Genomic DNA, 19,729 nt, shown 5'->3' with positions numbered 1-19,729 from the left:
CCTTATCACCCATAGCATAGTCATGCATGAGACTGGCCCTGGAATAGGTTTTGGTTGAGCACAGGAGGAGGGCTGTCTCCCAGGACCAATCTCTCCTCCCCATCCCTTATCCCACAATTCCTTGGCCTTTATATACTCACTAGCCCCTGTTGGCTTTCATCTTGGTCAAAGGTCATATAAGATCATATAATCAGATTTGGAGCTGAAGGAACCTTACAGGTACAACTGCCTCATTTTACAGATAAGGAAGCAGAGGTCCTGAGGTGAAGGGACTTACCCAGGGCCACACAGTGCTAGAAGCAGCATTTGAACTCAGATCCTCTTATTTCCAAATGCAGTACTCTTTCTTCAGTATTGTAGGACTGAGGTTATATATTTACACTTGGACCAAAACCCATAGAATCACAGAAACTTGGAGTTGTAGGGGACCTTAAAAGTCACCAATCTAGTCTAACTCCCTTGTTTTATAGATAATTTATAGATAATATAGATAAAATGACAATAGATCATTTATGTGATTTATGAAGTGCTTTACCTCATTCATTAGAGCCTCACAACAACCTCAGGTAGGTGCTATTATTACCCCCATTTTACAGAAGAGGAAACTGAGGCAGAGGGTCAGTGACTTGCCCTGTATCACACAGCTACTGGATCTCTGAGGTAGGATTTGAACTCAGGTCTTCCTGGCTTCAGGCCTGCCTTTCCATCTACTGCATCATCTCACTGAGGCAGCTAAGGCAGGAAAGGGGAAGCACAGTGAGCGGCTCAATCAGGGAGGCGGGGGTCCACACCCAGGTCTCTGACTCCTCCTAAGTCAACGTTTATTCTGTTCAGGCTCATTCAGGTTTTCACCAACCACTGACTTTTCCACGTGTCCACCGTCAGAGACAGGAGGCTGCAGTACAGTTTGCAAGGTCTGTGCCCTCTCATTTTTAGTTTTTAGAAACTACCCTGGATTTCTGGATTAACCACCCCCTTTTCAGACAAACTGGTGTTCAACCCATGGGGCTGTAAGGGGCAAGAGTTTACTTTATTTTCCTCGGTTTGACAGCTGGGAGACACTGAGGCCCAAAGAGGGAAAGTAAATTGCTTAAAGTCACACAGCACTCTCTGGCTCAAGGCTGATAATAGGGGCTTGGCTTCCCCATAATCTCTCCTGCCCATTTTGTCTTCCTTAATGTTCCACCTTTCCCTGCCTGGCCCCAGGTCCCTCCTGCTCTGATTTTACAATGACATAACAGACAGGGTAAACCTGCAGCCAGGGGTTCCCAACAAACGCCGGCCCCCTCCCCCTCCCCCCCCCATCCCTATCCCTTACATTCTTCCCACCTGCCCTCGACCCAGGCAAGTCCCGCAGCCCCTTCCGCCCCACAGCAAAAGGCTGCAAGTTTCCTTGTGCCCAGGAGGAAGGATGTTGTTTAGAGCAGGATTTCCTGAGGCTGATGTTCTATGTCTCTAAAGAAATGGGGATTCCTAACTCCTCCACATTCTTAGGAGTCTTCTCCCCCTTCCCTGGCTCCCCCCATCCCCTACTGCCAGTGGGGGAGGAGCAGGGGCTTCTCTGGGCACTGGGGTTTAGATTGCAGTCTTTAGGTAGGGTGTTTTTGTTCTGAGATAGGGAGAGAAACCAGCCCCACCCTGTTAGTCCCCAGTGGGGATGGACAGATTGATGCTGGCAGCTCAGGGTGGGGGCCGTGTTAGGGAAAGCTGCACGCTCTCTCTCTCTGTCTCTGTCTCTCTCTGTCTCTCGCTCTCTGTCTCTTTCTGTCTCTCTCTCTCTCTCTCACTCTCTCGCTCTCTCTCTGCCAGGCCCACTACAGGGTAGGCACTGAGCCAGGAAGAAGCAGGCAGCCAAAAAGGGCTTGCTGGCCACCAAGTCTTTCTTGAGAGACCCTTTGGTGTATCTGGCCTCCTCCGGACACAGGCATTTTAGCTGGCCGATACCCTGCAAGGAATCAGTTCTGGGTCATACCCAGATTAAATATCTTTTTTTTTTTTTTTTGGTGAGGCAATTGGGGTTAAGTGACTTGCCCAGGGTCACACAGCTAGTAAGTGTTAAGTGTCTGAGGCCGGATTTGAACTCAGGTACTCCTGACTCCAGGGCCACTGCTTTATCCACTTCGCCATCTAGCTGTCCCCCAGATTAAATATCAAATAGCATGCAATTCAAACGAACACTTGGATGTGATTGAATAGAAATGACATCAACTCTCAAACATTTCCAATGATCTTATAATCATATTGGCTTACATTTGCTTAGTGTTTTATATGGTTTATGGACCTTACCCGGGGGCCCTCATGGGCCCGTGGATAGATTGCAGGGGGTTGTGAACTGATTATTATAATATCAAGTTATCATGTTAATGATGCCATTAATATTATATATTGCAATTATTGATATGAATACATTTTAATAGTCTGATAACTGCATTTCAATAGACTTGGTTTCTTTTTCACTTCTCTGTATCTTATTGTGTACATTTAAGAACATGATTCTCAGGAAGACTCTGATAGGGGTATGTTGGTAAATGTTTAATGACTAGTTCTCCTAGAAAAAAAAACACATGTACTATACACCTATAAATTGAATCTGCATCATTAACATTTTCTCTATCACTTTCTCAAGTCTAGACAATCAATAAAACAATAACTCAAGTTCTGATTTGTAGTCTTGGCTGATTTCAAAGGTATAAAAAATTCACACTGAAAATTTAACAATTGGCTCTGTAGAGCACAGATAAGATGGCTTTAGCATGACCATCGGTCCAGGACACAAAACAGCTAAGAACCCTTGGGCTACAGAGATAATATGGCACAGAAAAAAGCACACTGGAGACTGTGGGACTTGAAGTCAGGAAGGCCAGTGTTCAAATCCTGCCTCTGACGTTTACTGACTGACTGTGTGATTGTAGTCAAGTCATTTCACATGAGCCTCAATTTTCCTGGCAGGAAAGCCTACCTCACAGGGCTATTCTGAGGCTGAAGTAAGATTATGTGCATCAAGGAAAATACTTCATAAACTTGAAAGCAGTTGATAAATGCCAGCTATGACTTGGTTTCAGAAGACCTTGATTTGCAGCCCAGTTAGCTCCTTGACACTTACTAGCTGTGTTCCCTTGATCATCATTAAACCTCTCTATACCTCAGTTTCTTCACCTCCTTCCTCACAAATGGAGATAATGACATGGGTACTGCCTCTCTCACAATAAGGAAAGTATCATGCAAAACATCACTAGGTTAACCTTAAATGATGTAGAGATATTATGCTATTAATGGTGCCAGGTTATATTTTTCTGGGCTATAATGGACAATATCATAAGCATTTTCTATTCTGTAGTCTCCTCTGGGGGATGGCATGAATACTATTAAGGAAACTAATTTTCACCTCAAATATTTGTAAAACGCATTAATTCATGAGGCTCCTCTAAAATGCTACTTTCCTCCTTTGTGACCTTTCCTGATTTCTCCATGTTTACAACCCCCAGGTAGGAGCGATCCTTGTTCCCTGTGAATTGACAGCCCTTTGTGCCTTTTTTAGGTTTGATCATATTTGGTCATATTTTGGTCACCTCACTTAGATTTTAAGCTCCCCGAGGGCAGGAGCTGTCTTATTTATACTGCACAGGGCCTAGCAAACTAGGAAGCACTTAGCAAACTAGGGCAAATTCAATTGATGCCCCACTGTCCCTTGGCAAAGAGCAGACCCAGAGGGAGCTTGAATGGGAGGTAAGGAAAGGTCTGGAGCTGATTCAGCCAAGGAGTGATGCTGCCGTTGAGGGTTATCAGATTTAGGGTTTAGAGCAAAAAGGGACCTTAGAGGTCACCTACTAGCTGCCTGACCTTGGAGTCACTTAACCTCAGTTTCTTCACCTGTAAAATGGAGATAACATAGGCACTACCCATCTCCCAGGGTTGTTGTGGGGGAGAGTGCTCCCTGAACCTTCAGGACAGATGAGTGAGTTATTGCTATTGTCACTCTTTGCATGGATCTGTGGTCCTATGTGTTTATCTATGGAGCTTTTGGTGGACATGCGTTATGTGCTTATAGGCAAAAAGGCAGAGAATAGTTTGCTTTTGGGGGGCGTCATGGAAAGGGGCAGTCTGGATTAAGTGTACTGGCTTGGGGACATGCACCTCCTGGGTTTGGTGGAGGAGGGAAGTAGCTCCCTTTAGGACCCATCCTGGCCCTGGAACATCACTCACCAAGAGGGTCCCCATCCACGATGCTGTATTCCACTTGTCCATTGGGGCCTGAGTCCACATCCCGAGCCAGGAAGGTCCACACCCTGGGCCCAGGCTGGCCTTCTGTGACATCAAAGGGCCCCTCGTAGTGCCGGGGAAAGGTGGGTACGTTGTCATTAATATCATTGACATTCACCAACACCTGTAAGGAGAATAGCAGCCCCATCAAGGCTCACTCAGCCTGTGAAAACTCTCTAGGCAGAGGAGAACATTGTACACAGTATCAACAACATTGTGTGATGATCTTCTCCGCAATGCAATGGTCCAAGATAATTCCAAAGGACTCACAATGGAAAAGGTGTTCCACATCAAGAAAAAAGAACCGTGGAATCTAGATGCAGATTGAACTGTACTGTTTCTACTTTTTTTGTTTTTGTTTTTTTGTAGTTTTCCCCTTTTGCTCTGATTCTTCCTTCACAACATGACTAATGCAGAAATATGTTTAATGTCATTGTATGTATATAACCTATATCAGATTGCTTGCTGTCTTGGGGAGAGGGGAGGGAAGGGAGGGAGGGAGAAAAATTTGGAACTAGAAATCTTATAAAAACAAATATTGAAAACTATCTCTACATGAGATATCTAGAGATATCTAGATATCTCTAGAAAATAATAAAATATTTTTATGATAAAAATGTAATATACAAAAAACCAAACAAACAGATTTTAAAAGAATTAAAGAAAAAAAAAGAAAACTTTCCAGGTATCCTGGAATCCTTACTACATCAAAGTGATGAACTCCCTCACCTCACCCTCCCTGGGTTCAATAAGGCAGAAAGGGTTGTAAATATTTTCCAGGGCTCTGGAAGCTCCTAGGGTCCGAGGACAAGCCTAATCCCCTCTTGCCATCTTTTCACATCCTCAAAGAGAAGTTTTATATCCCCTTGAGCCTTTTCTTCCAGAGGAAACACCCCCAATTCTTTCAACCAATTCTCTTGTGGCATGGATCCAGGGCCCTTCACCATTCTGATTGGCCTCCTCTAGACAATCTCCATTTTATTAAAATCCTCTCAAAACTATAGTCCTCAGAATCAAATATGATCTAGAAGTGTCTAATCAGTGCTTTCATACCATTAGTTCCGTCTTCCTCGCAGTTGCATTTATTGTAATATGGCCCAAGATGACATCAGCTTTTTTTGGCTCCCATATTGACTCATGGAGTTTCTAGTCCCCTAAATTAGCTTCTGGTTTCTGCACTCTAAGCATCCCTCCTGCACCTGGAGATTGATTTCTTGAACTTGGGTAAGACTTTACATTTATTTTTATTACATTTCATAGGATTATATTCAACTTGATTTTCTGACCTGTTGAGTTCTTTCTGAATTCTAACTCTATCATCCCAGCTTTGTCAAAAGGCTCGGATTCAAGACAATTCCAAAGGACACATGATGGAAAATGTTCTCCACATCCAGAAAAAAGAACTGTGGAATCTGAATGCAGATTGAACCATACTGTTTCTACTTTTGCTTTTTCCTTTTTGAGGTTTCTCCCTTTTTTTTTGATTCTTCTTCACAACATGACTAATGCAGAAATATGTTTTTTCCCATAAAAGTATTTTATTATTTTCCAGTTACATGTAGAGATAGCTTGCAAAATTTGTTTTTATAAGATTTCTAGTTTCAATTTTTTCTCCCTCCTTCCCCTCCCTCCCCCCTCCCCAAGATAGCAAGCCATCCGATATAGGTTATATATGTCAGTACTCATGACAGAAATATGCTTAATGTGACTGTACATATATAACCTATATCAGATGGCTTTCTGCCTTGGGGAGGGGAAAGGGAATGGGGGAGAAAAATTTGGAACTAAAAATTTTATGAAAACAAATGTTGAAAACTATCTCTACATGTAACTAGAAAATAATAAAATATTAGGCTTGGATTCTAGTTCCAGAGAATGTCACTTAACTTGTTTAAAACTCAGTTTTCTCATCTAGAAAATGGGAATGATAATTACAGCCTGCCTAGTCTCAAAGAGTGAGATACTTTTATAGGCATTCCGAAAACTGTAAAACACTATTAGGCGATACTGACTTTATTGTTATTCCATTCTGAGTATTGTAACATTTGTGATCTTCACAATATCCCTGTGGGGAAAGTGGGGTAGATAGAATTATTTCCATTTGACAGGTGAGCAAACTGAGTCCTTAAAAAGGTTTAGTGATGTCCCCAAGGTCACTCAGAATGTCAAAGGTAGAGATAAGACCAGACTTTAGGTCAATTAGCCATGTGCTATTTCTTTTTTTTTTCTTTCTTTCTTTCTTTCTTTCTTTCTTTCTTTCTTTCTTTCTTTCTTTCTTTCTTTCTTTCTTTCTTTTTTTTTTTTTGGGCAATGGGAGTTAAATGACTTGCCCAGGGTCACACAGCTAGTAAGCGTCAAGTGTCTGAGGCCGGATTTGAACTCAGGTACTCCTGAATCCAGGGCTGGTGCTCTGTCCACTGAGCCACCTAGCTGCCCCCATGTGCGATTTCAATGAGAGTTATGATGCCTTTCACCCTCTCCCAAGACCAGTAGAGTTGTTGGGGAGCCTATTCAAGGAGGAGGAGCTATTACATACCGTAGTAGTAGAAGTGAGGCGTCGAGATAGGATAGGGCACTGGTCAGTGGCAGTGACAATTAGAGTGTATAGGCCATGGCTGATCTCATAATCCAGCTCCTTCAGAGTGCTGATGACCCCCTGGGGAGAGACATACAGAGTATGATGATTAAAGTCATAGGGCCCTCTGAACAACAGAGAGCTTGAGAAGAAGTTCGGTTCTTTCTTGTAGTGGGATGACCCTGTTACAGCTGGCTGGGCCCAGTTGGAGGAGAGACTTGGGGCACTGGTGGACTCCAGGGACTTAGAGCATTGGTGTGTGTTTATCACTCTGGGGAGGGAACAACAGGATAGGTATTGGCTCTCATGCCGTCCAACCCAACAGAGAAAGTAGAAAATGACACTTCTCTGAGTAGGTTCCTTGCTCCAGTTTCCTCCTGACTCCAGGTGAACCCCAGGATATGTGTCTCTGGCTCTCTTTCCCACATCACCGAGATCACCAGCCATTTCCCAAAGTCTCTATTGCTCATGAATTCCATCCAGTAGATCCAGTTTTTGAGACTTTGCCTGTCTCTACTAAGCAGAGTTGCAAGGCCCATGCTCTCTAAACCAGGGTTGGATGGGAGATAGAGGGGAGCACTGACCGTGATGCTGTCAATTCGGAAGGTGTCAATGATGTTGCCAGCGATGATGGCATAGGCTATGGTGCCATTGGGGCCTTCATCCAGGTCAAGTGCCTGGATGGTGATAAGGCTGATGTTGAGGGTGTCTGGGCCCTCATCTAGCAATATCTCATAGCGTGGCTGTTGGAACACAGGCGCATTGTCATTTTCATCCACAATGGTCACATAGACATGGGTGGTAGCCTATAGAGAAAGCCATGAGGAAAGAAAAGAGTCAAATAAGGGCTTCTCTAGCAGAATGGCTAGCAGCTTTCCCTGTTGAGCAAGAAATTGCAGAGAGGCTCCAATTCAGTAAACAAAAGAGCAAGGGAAATTCACCTTTAACCCCAAACTACCCATCATGCAAAACTGAGCATGTTCTTTCATTAGTCAGGAAACATTTCTTTACTACCTATTACTGGCCAGGCACTGAGGACAGAACAATTAAAGATCTATAACAATAATGTTATTAAATATTATATGAAAGGCCTTTTAATCTAAAAGTTTTCTAGCTCTTTTCTAGCTCAGGCTGGACTCACTCATTATGATATTACAGCAACTGAAGGAGGGAGAAGTAACAGAGACGGGGTATTGGAAGGCCACAAATAGAAAGCCTGTACAAAGGCAGGGTCATGGCAGACTAGAGTCATTAGAGTGAGGGGACTAAAATTTCTGGTATATGAATATAATGGGACATCACTGAGATGGATGAATTCAGAGAAACCTGGGAAGACTTAGATGAACTGATGTATTACACAGTGACTATAGCATTATAAATAAAAACAACTTGGAAAGACTTAAGAACTCTGTTTAATACAGTGATTAATCACAACTCCAGAAGACTGATATCTCTTCTCTCTTGGAAGAGAGGGCATGGATTGTAGGTAAAACAGAAGGCATATATTTTCAGACACAACCAATGTATAAATTTGTTTTGCTTGGCTATATCTGTTTGTTTTAAAGGAGGGCTTTAATTTTTCTTTTTGAATGGGGAGAATTTTTGGGGGGAGGGAGGAATGGGATAGAGTTGCCAAAAAAGAAATGATAGAAATAAGTGTTAAGGAAATACCTTAAGTATGCACAAAAGAAAGCAGGAGGAAGTATATATATATATATATATGTATATACTTGAAAAAAGAACCTATATGTAATCATCAGTTTCATGTGGAATCATCTTTTTCTGCTATTCTTTATATATAGCAATGTTTGTCTATGTTGATATTTGTCAAATTTATAATTTAAAAAAGAAGAAGAAATAAGAGTGCTGAGTGGTACTTTTAGCTTCTTTTTCAGGCAGGGCTGGTGAAGTATCAATGAATCAATGAAGTTGTTAGAATAGAAAGAAAGCTTAGAAACCTTCTCATTCAAATCCTTCATTTTGCTGGTTCCATCCTGCCCTTTCCACCTTTATCTCTCCCTCCCATTCCCCTTTTCTTGGCCTCGGCCATAGTCTTTCTATTTTACCTCTTTTGTGACTCAGACCCATGGACACAACCAGCCAACCAGGCAGAGAAGATATTAAACATTGTCTATCTTTGAATGGAGACTACGCTTTACATTTTTGTTTTGTTTTGGGGAGGAGAGTGCTGGACCTATGATATATTCAGTGTGGAGCATGAGTATACTAGACTTTAACTTATCTTAGAGAGTTACGTGGGTCATTGAGAAGCTAAGTGATGCACCTCTGGTCACAAAGCCAGAGACAAGCCTTCAGCCTACATCTTCCTAATTCTCAGATTGGTCCTCTACCCACTGTACCATGTTGCCTATAACTCCTTGTGTTAGAATATGAAGATTCCTTTCAATTTCTATCATCCTGTTGGTTCTTACCCAAGTCCATGTAAATCACCTCAGGAGCTTCACTCAGTATGTTGGGGGGAAGGTAAAGCTGACTTCTTATTTTTTTTCTCCTGCCTCAGAACTATCCCTACAGTTCTGAGGAACCTGAGGTCCAGAGAATTAAGAAATTACCCCCATAGCTAGTACATGGCAGAATTGGAATTCAGATCCTTGACCTCTAAACATAAATATGGAAAAGGCAGAGATTTAGAGATCATTTTGTTCAGTTGGCCCAAGGTCACACAGGTAGAAATCAGGAAAATGTGGTTGAGGCCCAAGCCTTTTGATGCAACATCCATTGCACCACCTGATGCTTGTCAGACTCCAAATTCCGTGATCTTGCCATACCGCAAAAAGATCTCTCACACCATCTGCTACAGTGATTGAATTTGCATCATTAAAGATTCATTCCTTTGGGTCTTTTAGGTTCTAATAGTCCCCTACTAAGGCATAAATATCCCATGGAGAGGAAAACCTTTATCAACTAGCCATTTATTGGAGATCAGCTGACAGCCAGCTAATAATTGGCTCTCCCGGAATAGGACACCAGATTCCAGTGGAGGGGTAGGGAGGTACTAGGCAAACTTCTTGACTTCCCAGGTTTGCCTTGGGCTGGCCTTGACTGGAGACAGAGGTGCTTAATAAATGCTTGTTTTTTCCCTCTTCTCCACCCTTCAGAAAAGTCAGGAAATGGGGAGACCCCATTCAACCGGCTGGTCTGGTTAACAATGACCACACTAAAAATGTGCGGATCTATTTAACCCTCAAACTCCACTGGACAGAAATTTATTTTTATTTCTGATGACTCAAAAGACACAAAAGTCTGACTCATTTCTGGGTTATCACTGCATTTGTGTGGGGATGGGGTCTGAAAGTTGATCAAAAGATCTGGATGACGCCTCGCTTACAGCTGAGAAGTGGGACAGTCATTGTAAGAGCCAATTGTAGATTTAACACTGGGAGGGAACTTGGAGGTCATCTAGCTCCCCCCCCCATTTGTAAATGAGAAAACTATCCCAGAGAAGTGAAAGTATTTGCCCAAGGTCACACAGGTGGTAATTAGCTCCTTCTCTAGGACTAAGCACCCCAAAGTTTAGGCCATGCCCATCTCCCCCCATACTGCCCACTCTGGACCTCTCAATGTTCTACCAGTTCTTCAAAATGCCCATGCATTAAGCAACTGGCACGTAAGATTTCCTGTATGTTCCCCACAAGTTGGGCAATGCTGCCCCCACCCCCAGTTCCCAGCACCCCTGTGTCTTCAGACTCCCTGATGCAATCTCAAAAGGTTCTGTGGCTACTGGGGTGAGGGGGAAAGGTCTGAAGCTCTGCTCCCACCTTTCTTCCATCTTAGCTTTGGCCTCATCTCCTCAATGTAGTCCCTACCCATCTCACTGCCCGCCAGAGGCCTGAGCTTTCATGGTGAGAAGTGAGATGTGAGCCAGGGTCTCTTCTTCCCAAGTCCTCCTGGGTCTTCCTCCCTTCCTGCCTCCTCCTCCAGCCTGGTGGGAATTGAGGCTGAGGAGCTGGAGAGAAGACTTCATTCCTCTATGATGACCAAGGAGCTGGTGGACTCCTATCTCCTTAGAGCCAGCTAGACTCATCTTCATGAGACAGAGGGTTTCGCATCCAAGGCCGTGGCTGCTCCCTCCCTCTGGGGAAAGGGTCACAGGCTCATAAGATTCACATCTGGAAGGCACCTTAGAGGCCATGGAGCCCAACTTCATCATTTTACCAACTGAGGAAACTAAGTCCCAGAGAGGTTAAGCAAATTCCCCAAGGTCAAAGTGCTACCAAGTATCTGAGTCAGGATTTGAACTCAAGCCTTGCTGACTCCAAGTCTAAGCCACTTAGCTGTCAAGGGGGCAATTCCCCCCCAGGGGAGGTGAACCAAAGCTTTAGGGCAAACCTCAGATCCATCTCTTTGGCCATCACCTCCAACCAGGAGGGAAATTTCTGACTGTGGGGGAGAGGAGGAGGCAGAAGGAGGAATAAACTGAATTCTCTTCTTACCCCTGGGAATAGCTTGGGGATAGCATTGTGGGGCTTGGGTGCTGTAAACCTGTGGGGGGCCTTGGGGCAGCACTTCTCTCACAGGGCTGGTGGGGATAGAAGCCAGGCCTCATCCAATCTGGGGGACAGTCCTCTTGTTATATAGAGGCCTAAGGGTACCTGGAAAACTTATCCCAGGATGTGGAGACAGGGGCTGGAAGGGAGGCCAGACTGGAAATAAGAAGGAACAGAAATCTGGGGGGTCACAACCAGAGGGAGCACGTGACAGGCCTTCTTCAGGAGCGGCATGGTGGTTGGCGACTTGGCGGGACCAGGCCACGAGGCCTGTTAGCTGGAAGGAAATCTGGCTTCGTGAGGAGGCCGATTTGACCTTGACTGTGTGCTCCCAGCACAAGATTCCAGGGCTCTTGGATCTGTACCCTTGGAGGATGTTTTTTTATTTTACCTTGAGAGGAGCAGAGGAACGCTGGGGGTGATCTCAGAGGACGTCTTGTCAAACCCCTCGTTACAGATTGGGAAACTGAGGCCTATGGAGGCAAGTGCTTTACCCAAGGGCATCTGGGTAGTACCAGAGGCAGGACTCGAAACCAGATTCTCTGATTACGGAAACAATTTTCTTTCTGTTATTCTGTGTGCAAAATCCTTTGAAAAAAATCTGACCTCTGTCTCAGTTGTATTTAAGGGAAGAAAGGAGTTCGTGTGTATACAAATCTATGCATATACACTTACACACAACACACATGTATATGTACATGTATGCACATACACATGTATGTATGTGCACGTGTAACATGTATTATATATAACATAATATTTTATATATGCATGCGCCTGGGCCAGGCAAGGCCTGGTGGCAGAATTGAAAACAGGGGAGTATGCCTTTCCTCAGCATCTGTGGGGGACCAGATGGTAAAAGCTGGTTAGAGGAGAGAAGGCAACCCCTTGCATCTTGAGAGCTGATCTCCTTCCTTCCAGGGATTCATCTGTCTGCAAGATCTCTGAGATAACAACACCCCTTTTCCACCTTCCCTTCAATGATCTACCTGCTGATAACCCCCAAATAAGCTTTCTTTTTATCAGGAGAGAGTAAGAATTATTGTTGTTGTTGATGGTGGTGGTGTTATTATTATTATTATTATTATTATTTTTTTAGTGAGGCAATTGGGATTAAGTGACTTGCCCAGGGTCACACAGCTAGTAAGTGTTAAGTGTCTGAGGCTGGATTTGAACCCAGGTACTCCTGACTCCAGAGCTGGTGCTCTATCCACTGCGCCACCTAGCTGCCCCGGTGGTGTTATTATTAAAGGCATGGTTTAGGAGCATTTAGGAAGGGGAGAAGTTATCATAGGGAGCCCGTACATGAGGCATACACAACATAGTAAAAGGAGTTGTTGGTTTTAGAATCCAAAGAAATGAGTTTGAGGCTGAACTTCAATTCTGGCCCATCTGTCACCAAACCACATGAAGCCTCAGTCTCTGTAAAGCAGGGATATGAACACTTGAACTCCCTACCCCTGTAGGGTGATTAGGAGGAAAAACACTTTGCAAATCTTAAAGCACTTTAAAAAATCTTCCTGTCTCCAAGTCTAACTATCTTTCCAGTGTGCCATACTCCACTGAGGAGAGCCTTGTTTCTAGGACCATAGATGCAGGGTCTGAAGGGCCCTCAGAGGCCACTGAGTACAATCCCCCTCACTTTACACATTAGGAAACTGATGCTCAGGTTAAGTGACTTGCTCAAGGTTACACAGGAAATAAGTCAGAAGCAAGATTTGAATCCAGGTCCTCTGACTTTAAACCCAGTGGTGATCTACTCTATTATGCAGGTACCTCTTCAGGTTCCACTACATCTCATTATTACTCAGATTCAGAAATACCACAGCTTAAACCAAGGCAAAACTAGAGATAGCAAAACCCTTTAACTATATTATCAGATATATGTATTATATCTGAGTCCCCAACTCGGTGCTAGGCAACCTTGTCTTATTACATTTTTTGGTAGAACACCTCACAGATTCCCCAGCGAGCCCCAAATGGTCAAACCAAGCAAATGTTCATCTGTGGGAAAAAATCACATATCCCTGAATTCAACCTTGAAGGTCCACAAGGAAACTCCTATTCATAATACTGGTTGATTGCTTAGTGCAATGCCTGGCACATAGTAGGCTCTTAAAAAAATCCTTGTTTCCTTCCTCATTTCTTTCCTCTAAAATGGTCGGGAAATGGGGACATCTGATTCAACTGGCTGATCTGGCTTACAAGGACCACACTCAAACGTGCAATTTATTTAACCCTCAAATGCCACTGGACAGTAATTTATTTTTATTTCTGATGACTCAAAAGACACAAAAGTTTGACTTGTCTCAGGGTCATTTCAGCAGAGCAGGCAGAATTTGAGCTGCCTGGCTTCCTGGCTTTGGATCAAATAAAGAATTTACTAGACAGATCTTGAAATAAAATAGCAAATTCTATCAGGCTAGCGGGCATGAACTAAATTCCTTTGGGAAATACAAAACTGAATGAAAGTGCCCTTTTCTTGTGAGTAAATATGCGCAGCCTTCTCGATCTACAAGTAAAACAATTTTAAGAGATCATCCTAAAGTCACTTCTAGAGGTCTACATTCACTCAATTTAGAAGTCACACTTGCTCTTTCATCATCTTACACATTGTCAGAATAGTAAATCTCTTTGTTTACTTCTCCAGTTTAGTAGATAATTAATGTCTTTGTGAAATAAGACTTCTTGTGTTGGAGAAAGATCACTGACTTGGGTTCAAATATTGCTTTTGTCAATACCAAATACTTTTTTTTGTCTTTTTAATATTTCCAGCACTTAGCACAGTGCCCGGCACACAGTAAGCGTTTAATCAATACTTGTTGCTTGACTGACTCTGTGATTCCCATCAAACCACTCATCCATTAAATGAAGGGGTTGAATTCAGTAAGGTTTCTTCCAGCTCCGAATATATGATGCTGGGGTCCTATGACTGAAAATTATTTTGTCCATTTTCTAGGAGGTTGGCTGATCACTGGTTTGCAATATTGTGATATTGATGCTAGGGATGTCATGTGAACATGAAAGATGCCTTCAAATCAACTTTGTAGGATCAATTCAATTAGGAAAGGGAGAAACCTCAGAGAGGAGAGATCTCAGCTCAGGCCCTGTGGAAAGAGATACCCCAGCATAGCCTGTTGCAGAGAGACAGAAGTTCAAGTATAGCAGGAGCCGGCTGCCAGGGGGTGGAACTAAGTAGGACCAAACCAAGGAGGATGGTAATTTCCATAGCTTCCTATGGTAACTAGGACACTCTTGTCTGCTGAGTAAAAATCAGAGCTGGTTCTACTTGCTAAAAGAGTTTGAGTACCGTTATTTGTTGTTAGCTAGGTGGCACAGTAGATTGAGTGCTAGATCTGGAGTCAGGAAGCCTCATCTTCCTGAGTTCAAATCCGGCCCCAGACACTTACTGGCTATGTAACCCTGGGTAAGTCACTTCCTATATGCCTCAGTTTCCTCATTTGCAAAATGATCTAAGAGGGAAATGGTAAACCACTCCAGTATCTTTGCCAAGAAAACTCCAAATGGAGGCAGGAAGAGTCAGACACAACTGAAATACCAACTGAACACACTATTACTACCTTCTCGATTTTGGTGCCCTGGAGCCCAAGCCTGGTTCCCATTCCCCAATCGCAGGGCATCATCACAATAATGATCTGAAGATACATCTTCAAGTACCAAGCATCTAGTACAAGTTACTAAGCCTTGAAAGATTCCTCTTAGTTATCGAATAATAATGTTGGAACCAAGGTCAAGATTGCCCGGGGAGCTCAGTTTTACTACCTTGGGGAGAATGCTTAATATGTAAAATCTGAGGCTGAGCCTCACATTCCTGAGGTCTTCTTGTCTGCTGAAATCAAACTCCAGACGGCTCGTGCCAGGCCATAAGCTTCACTGGGGCGGGGGCTCTGCCATCTCAGGTAGAGTGGTGCAATGGGAAGACCTGGACTCAGAGACAGGAAGACTTGTGTTCAGATATCTGTCACCCAACCAGATGTGACTTTGGGCAAGTCTGTGCCCCCTAGCTGCCTCAATGATTGATGTTCCTGTACATAACCTGCCCCCCTCCCGCCCAGTGTCTAGTACAATACTCTGTATGTATATGTGCTTAATCAACGTTTGACCTGAATCTCAATGAAAGCCCTTCCCTTCCCTCATTTACTAGCCTCTTCTTCTTTCCATGTTGTCGCTCAGTCATTTTTCAGTCACGCCTGACTCTTCCTGACCCCATTTGGGGTTTTCTTGGCAGAGATACTGGAGTAGTTTGCCATTTCCTTCTCCAGCTCATTGTACAGATGAGGAAACTGAGGCAGACAGGGTGAAGTGACTTGCCTTTGCTAAGAAAACCTGAAATGGGGTCACGAAGAATTGGACATGACTGAAAAGACTGAAGATGCTAAAACCCTGCTGAGGTTTTGCAATATTGTTTCAAGCCTCTGAGATGAGTCCGCATTTTCATGAAGATGAAGGCTGAAATCCAAGTCCCCACAAAACCTACATTTGTAATCCTAAAGTTGAAAACAAATTGTAACATTTCTTTGCAACCTTATTGTTAAGTTGTGTCCAACTCTTTGTGTCCCCATTTGGGGTTTTCTTGGCAAAGGCACTGGAATGGTTTGCCATTTCCTTCTCCAGCTCATTTTACACATGAGGAAAATGAGGTAGATAGGGTTAAGTAACTTGCCCAGGGTCACACAGCTAGGAAGTATCTGAGGCAGGATTTGAACTCAGGTCTTCCGGACTCCACACCTGGTGCTTTACCCGATTTTAAGTCCTGTCTCTGACATTCATGAGCTTCGTGACCCTGGGTAAGTCATTTACCTTCTTTGTACTCTGACAACTCCATATAATTTTAAGTGTTCTTCACTGGCAAAGAGAGAGAATTTCTAAACTGGGAGTTCCCTACCTACACTGATAAAATTATAAGTGTGGATAGGGGAAAAAAGTCAAATACTAAAGATATTTCTGGTGAAATAGGACTGGAGTAAGCAGCTACCGAAGGAGAGACTTGGAGGGGGAAATGATGATTTCAGAAAGGACGCTGGGCTCATAGTCATGACACGTACAAGGTGGGCATGCCAGGGCTCAGCTCGAATGAGGGGAGTTCAGAGGCAGCCAGACCATAGAGATCAATCAGTCAGTATTCAAGGAGCACCTACTGTGTGCTGCCCCTTGGACTGAGTGCTGGGTGTGGGGGGAAGCTCAGTTTGGATAAGACAGTCGCTGCCCTCACTGAGCTCATAGGTAGCCCTATAATGTAATCGACCCAGAGAAGTTCATTCGATCTATAAGAGAATGGGCTGATCAGCATCAAAACTCCATCTACTGAAGGCCCAGAAAAGAAAGCTTTTGCTATCCAAGTCCTTGGCCCTGATGAAGGTTTCAACCTCAGAAATGGCCATGATTTTATCCTTGGAAGTAATGGTAAAGAAGAGACCTTTCCATCTGCTTTGCTGCTGCACCCCAAAGACTAGGGACCTTCCCATCTGCCTGGCAGGTCAAATCTCCCCTCTTCGTTATGTCTCCCATTAGAATGTGAAGGCAGGGACTGCCCTATTTGTATCCCTGGCACTCTGCGCAGTGCTCTGTACACAGCAAGCACTTAATAAATGCTTTATTCATTTATGGTTGTTATTAACTGGTGATGGGGATCGAGGAAGAATTCCTGTAGGAGCAGGTTGGAACTCAGAGCATCACATGATTATTGATTCGGAGCCAGAAGGAGCCTTAGAAGATACACAGGAGGAAACTGAGGCAAACAGGCTAAGTGACCGGCCCAAGGTCACATAGCTAGGAAGTGTCTGAGTGAGACAGGATTCCAACCCAGGTCTTCCAGACCTCAATGCTCTACCCAATGCACCATTCTATCTCTCATAAATGCCAGCACGTCTTCAAACTGGGATCAAATCATTGACCTAATGATTTATTGTTTAAAAGGAACCCTTAAAAGTTTGCAAAGTATACCTTTGCCATGTCCAAACATCCTAGAAACTACTTTGGGTCTTGCCTGAACGCCACCCCCTTCTCCATCCTCATCCTAGTGAACATCTGTGTCTTCCTTCCCCAACTAACTTTGCCTAAATCTTTCCTACCCAAGGGCATTGTGGAGGATTGGTGGCCCCTCTGAAAGCCAAAGAAACAAATTTCTCCTCGACTGGATCTGGGGCGCTTCCATTTCTTACTCCAGCCCCAGCCCCAGCCCCCCTTTTCACCTTAGCCACCTCCCCCTGGTTAGGAATCACCTTGCATCTGGATGATCAAAGTACAGGATTCCTCTGTAGCCCACTGTGAAGTCACGGGGGCACTTGAACTGTAATGTGGGAAACAGGAAAAATGACTGATTTTTGAGTCAGAGGCCCCGGCTTTGAGTTTTCCCACTGTTATCTGCTAACCGTGACACTGGCCATGTGACTTTAATCTCTCTGGGCCTCAGTTTCCTCCTCTGTAAAATGAGGGGGTTGTATTAGATGCTCCCTAAGATTCCTTCCAGCTCTAAACCCTTGATCTGAAATAGAGCCTAGACTTTCAGGAGCCAACACCTTGTTCCTTAAGCCAACATGTCTTCTCTTCCCTTCCCAGCCTGTCTTGTGGCTCTCAGGCTTAGCCTAGAGCCCAGAATAACAGTCAGCTGAGTCCAGAGGTTTTAGCAGGATAGCTGTTCATAATTAATCCACAAGCATTTAAGCGCTAGGCATGAATGCCTGACCTCAGGGTGTTTCCAGTCTACCAGGAAAACACCACAAGGAGGCACCATCTGCCTGTGGGTTTAAATGCCCCTGTGTCTAGGAGTGTGTGTGTGTGTGTGTGTGTGTGTGTTGGTGTTCTGCAGTGTGTAAATACCTGCAGGAATGTGTGCCTTCAGCTGGACGTGGGTGTTGGTGCTCAGCTCCGGCAGGCTCACTCCCCTGCAAACAAGTCGAGCAGAGCCCAGTGAGAAGGGTTGGGTTTCCCTTTCACCTCCTGGGGGTGCTGTTCCTCTCTATCACTCTCTCCAGCTGACTGGCTGGTTGAGTTGGAAGGCATCAGCCACTCAGAGAGGTTTCCTGCAAGCCAGGACAGCTGTCCCAGCCGCTGTCAGCGAAGTTCCCTGCTGTTGTGGCCCAGGGTCCCGTGCGTGGAAGGCTCTGCGTACCCCTTCTCCCTCCCCCCAGAAGGAAGCTCCCTTTGAAGTCCCCCACGATGGATTTGCACCCAGGGGCTGCCCTTGGACAATGGGCTCCCCTGCTCCTCGCTTTCTTCTTGGCTTCCTCCAGAGGTAAGCTCCCGATCTTTTTCTTGTTCCCCATCGTGACGGAGAAACCCACTCTGCGGTCCTCTTCCGAGCTGGGGCCAGTGGGGGATGATGAGGTTGGAGGAAGAGGACCTGCTTGAGGTCAGCCTTTTCCTGGAACTGGGTCTCACTCCCCTTTCTCCTGAATCTTTTGCCCAGGTCTGAGGAAGGCTGAGTCTGGAGGACAACTGGGCTGGGGCAGGGAGATCAGCTGTCAAGCTGGGTCTTGCCGGGCAAGAGGGAGGAAACTCTGGATGTCGGCTTCGCAGGGTGGGGTTTGGGGTTTGGTTTGGTTTGGTTCTGGCTAAACCAAGGGCAAGATGTTGACAACCTAAAGAGAAACCTCGATACTGCCCGTCTGGAGAGGAGGGGGGCTACCCATTTAACCCCTTTTTGGTCTGCTGGGTGAACCTTGCTGTGAGTGCGCAGGGTCCCTAATCTGCAGACATGTGTGGGTGTGCTTCTAGGCACTCTGCTCCGGGCAGCTGGAGGGAGGGGTCTCCTTGCACTGAGGTCCCTTGCGGGGCTGGTCTGATTTTGAGAAGTGTCAGGGTTGGGCATGGTGCCACTCTTGGAGAGGCAGGGGCACACTCCATCTGTACATTGCCAGGGCTGTTCCAGCAGCAAATCTCGAGATTCCTCGGTTACTCTGAAGGAATATTCCCTAGGGCTGTCCTCCGCCCCTTCGCGAGGATACTGTGGGTTGGAGGGAAGTATCTGGCCAGGGTGCGCTGCTTGCCCAAGAGGATTGTGGTTCCAGGGGGCATGAAGGACAGGGGAAGAAGGAGACCTGGGAAGGGGTGACTACTTTGTCCCTGTTGTGAGGGAGGGAGGTGACTCACAGTTGGGAGGGGAAGGCAGAGAGACAACAGCCACTATGGTGTGACTCCAGTGATCTCCATGGGCTTCACTAGAAGCAGTGCCCACCTCTCCAGTCCCTGCTTAGCCACAATGCCAAGGCCTTTATAGGTGGCCAGGTGGCTGCGGTGCCTTGGAAGGTGGGATTACAGCTGCTATTTCCTTTGTGTCTCTCTGCTTAACTGGCACTGCCCACAGTGAGCTCAGTTAGGTGGGGACCGGCTCACTCCATGAAGAGTGTCCCTATGCTATTCACCA

At 45.0% G+C, this 19,729-nt stretch overlaps 2 protein-coding genes across 2 annotated transcripts in view; one reads left to right on the top strand and one right to left on the bottom strand.

Moving 5' to 3' along the window:
• The window catches only part of CDH23 (cadherin related 23), a 623,958-nt gene that overhangs the window by 44,589 nt on the left and 559,640 nt on the right, over window positions 1-19,729 (bottom strand). The window contains exons 38-40 of the mRNA XM_043983602.1: window positions 7,420-7,641; window positions 6,797-6,916; window positions 4,204-4,384 (exon numbers count right to left, since the gene is read on the bottom strand). Of these exons, the coding sequence (XP_043839537.1) occupies window positions 4,204-4,384; window positions 6,797-6,916; window positions 7,420-7,641 (523 nt within the window). The remainder of the gene's footprint in view (window positions 1-4,203; window positions 4,385-6,796; window positions 6,917-7,419; window positions 7,642-19,729) is intronic.
• VSIR (V-set immunoregulatory receptor) overlaps window positions 18,364-19,729 on the top strand; it is a 39,601-nt gene continuing 38,235 nt past the window's right edge. Inside the window, exon 1 of the mRNA XM_043983603.1 lies at window positions 18,364-18,598. Coding sequence (XP_043839538.1) covers window positions 18,523-18,598 — 76 coding nt within the window. The 5' untranslated portion in view covers window positions 18,364-18,522. The remainder of the gene's footprint in view (window positions 18,599-19,729) is intronic.

Source organism: Dromiciops gliroides, chromosome 2 (assembly GCF_019393635.1).
Source record: "Dromiciops gliroides isolate mDroGli1 chromosome 2, mDroGli1.pri, whole genome shotgun sequence".
Taxonomy (NCBI): Eukaryota; Metazoa; Chordata; class Mammalia; order Microbiotheria; family Microbiotheriidae; genus Dromiciops; species Dromiciops gliroides.
Note: the sequence above shows the minus strand (reverse complement) of the source record. Positions and strands in the feature narration are given on the sequence as shown.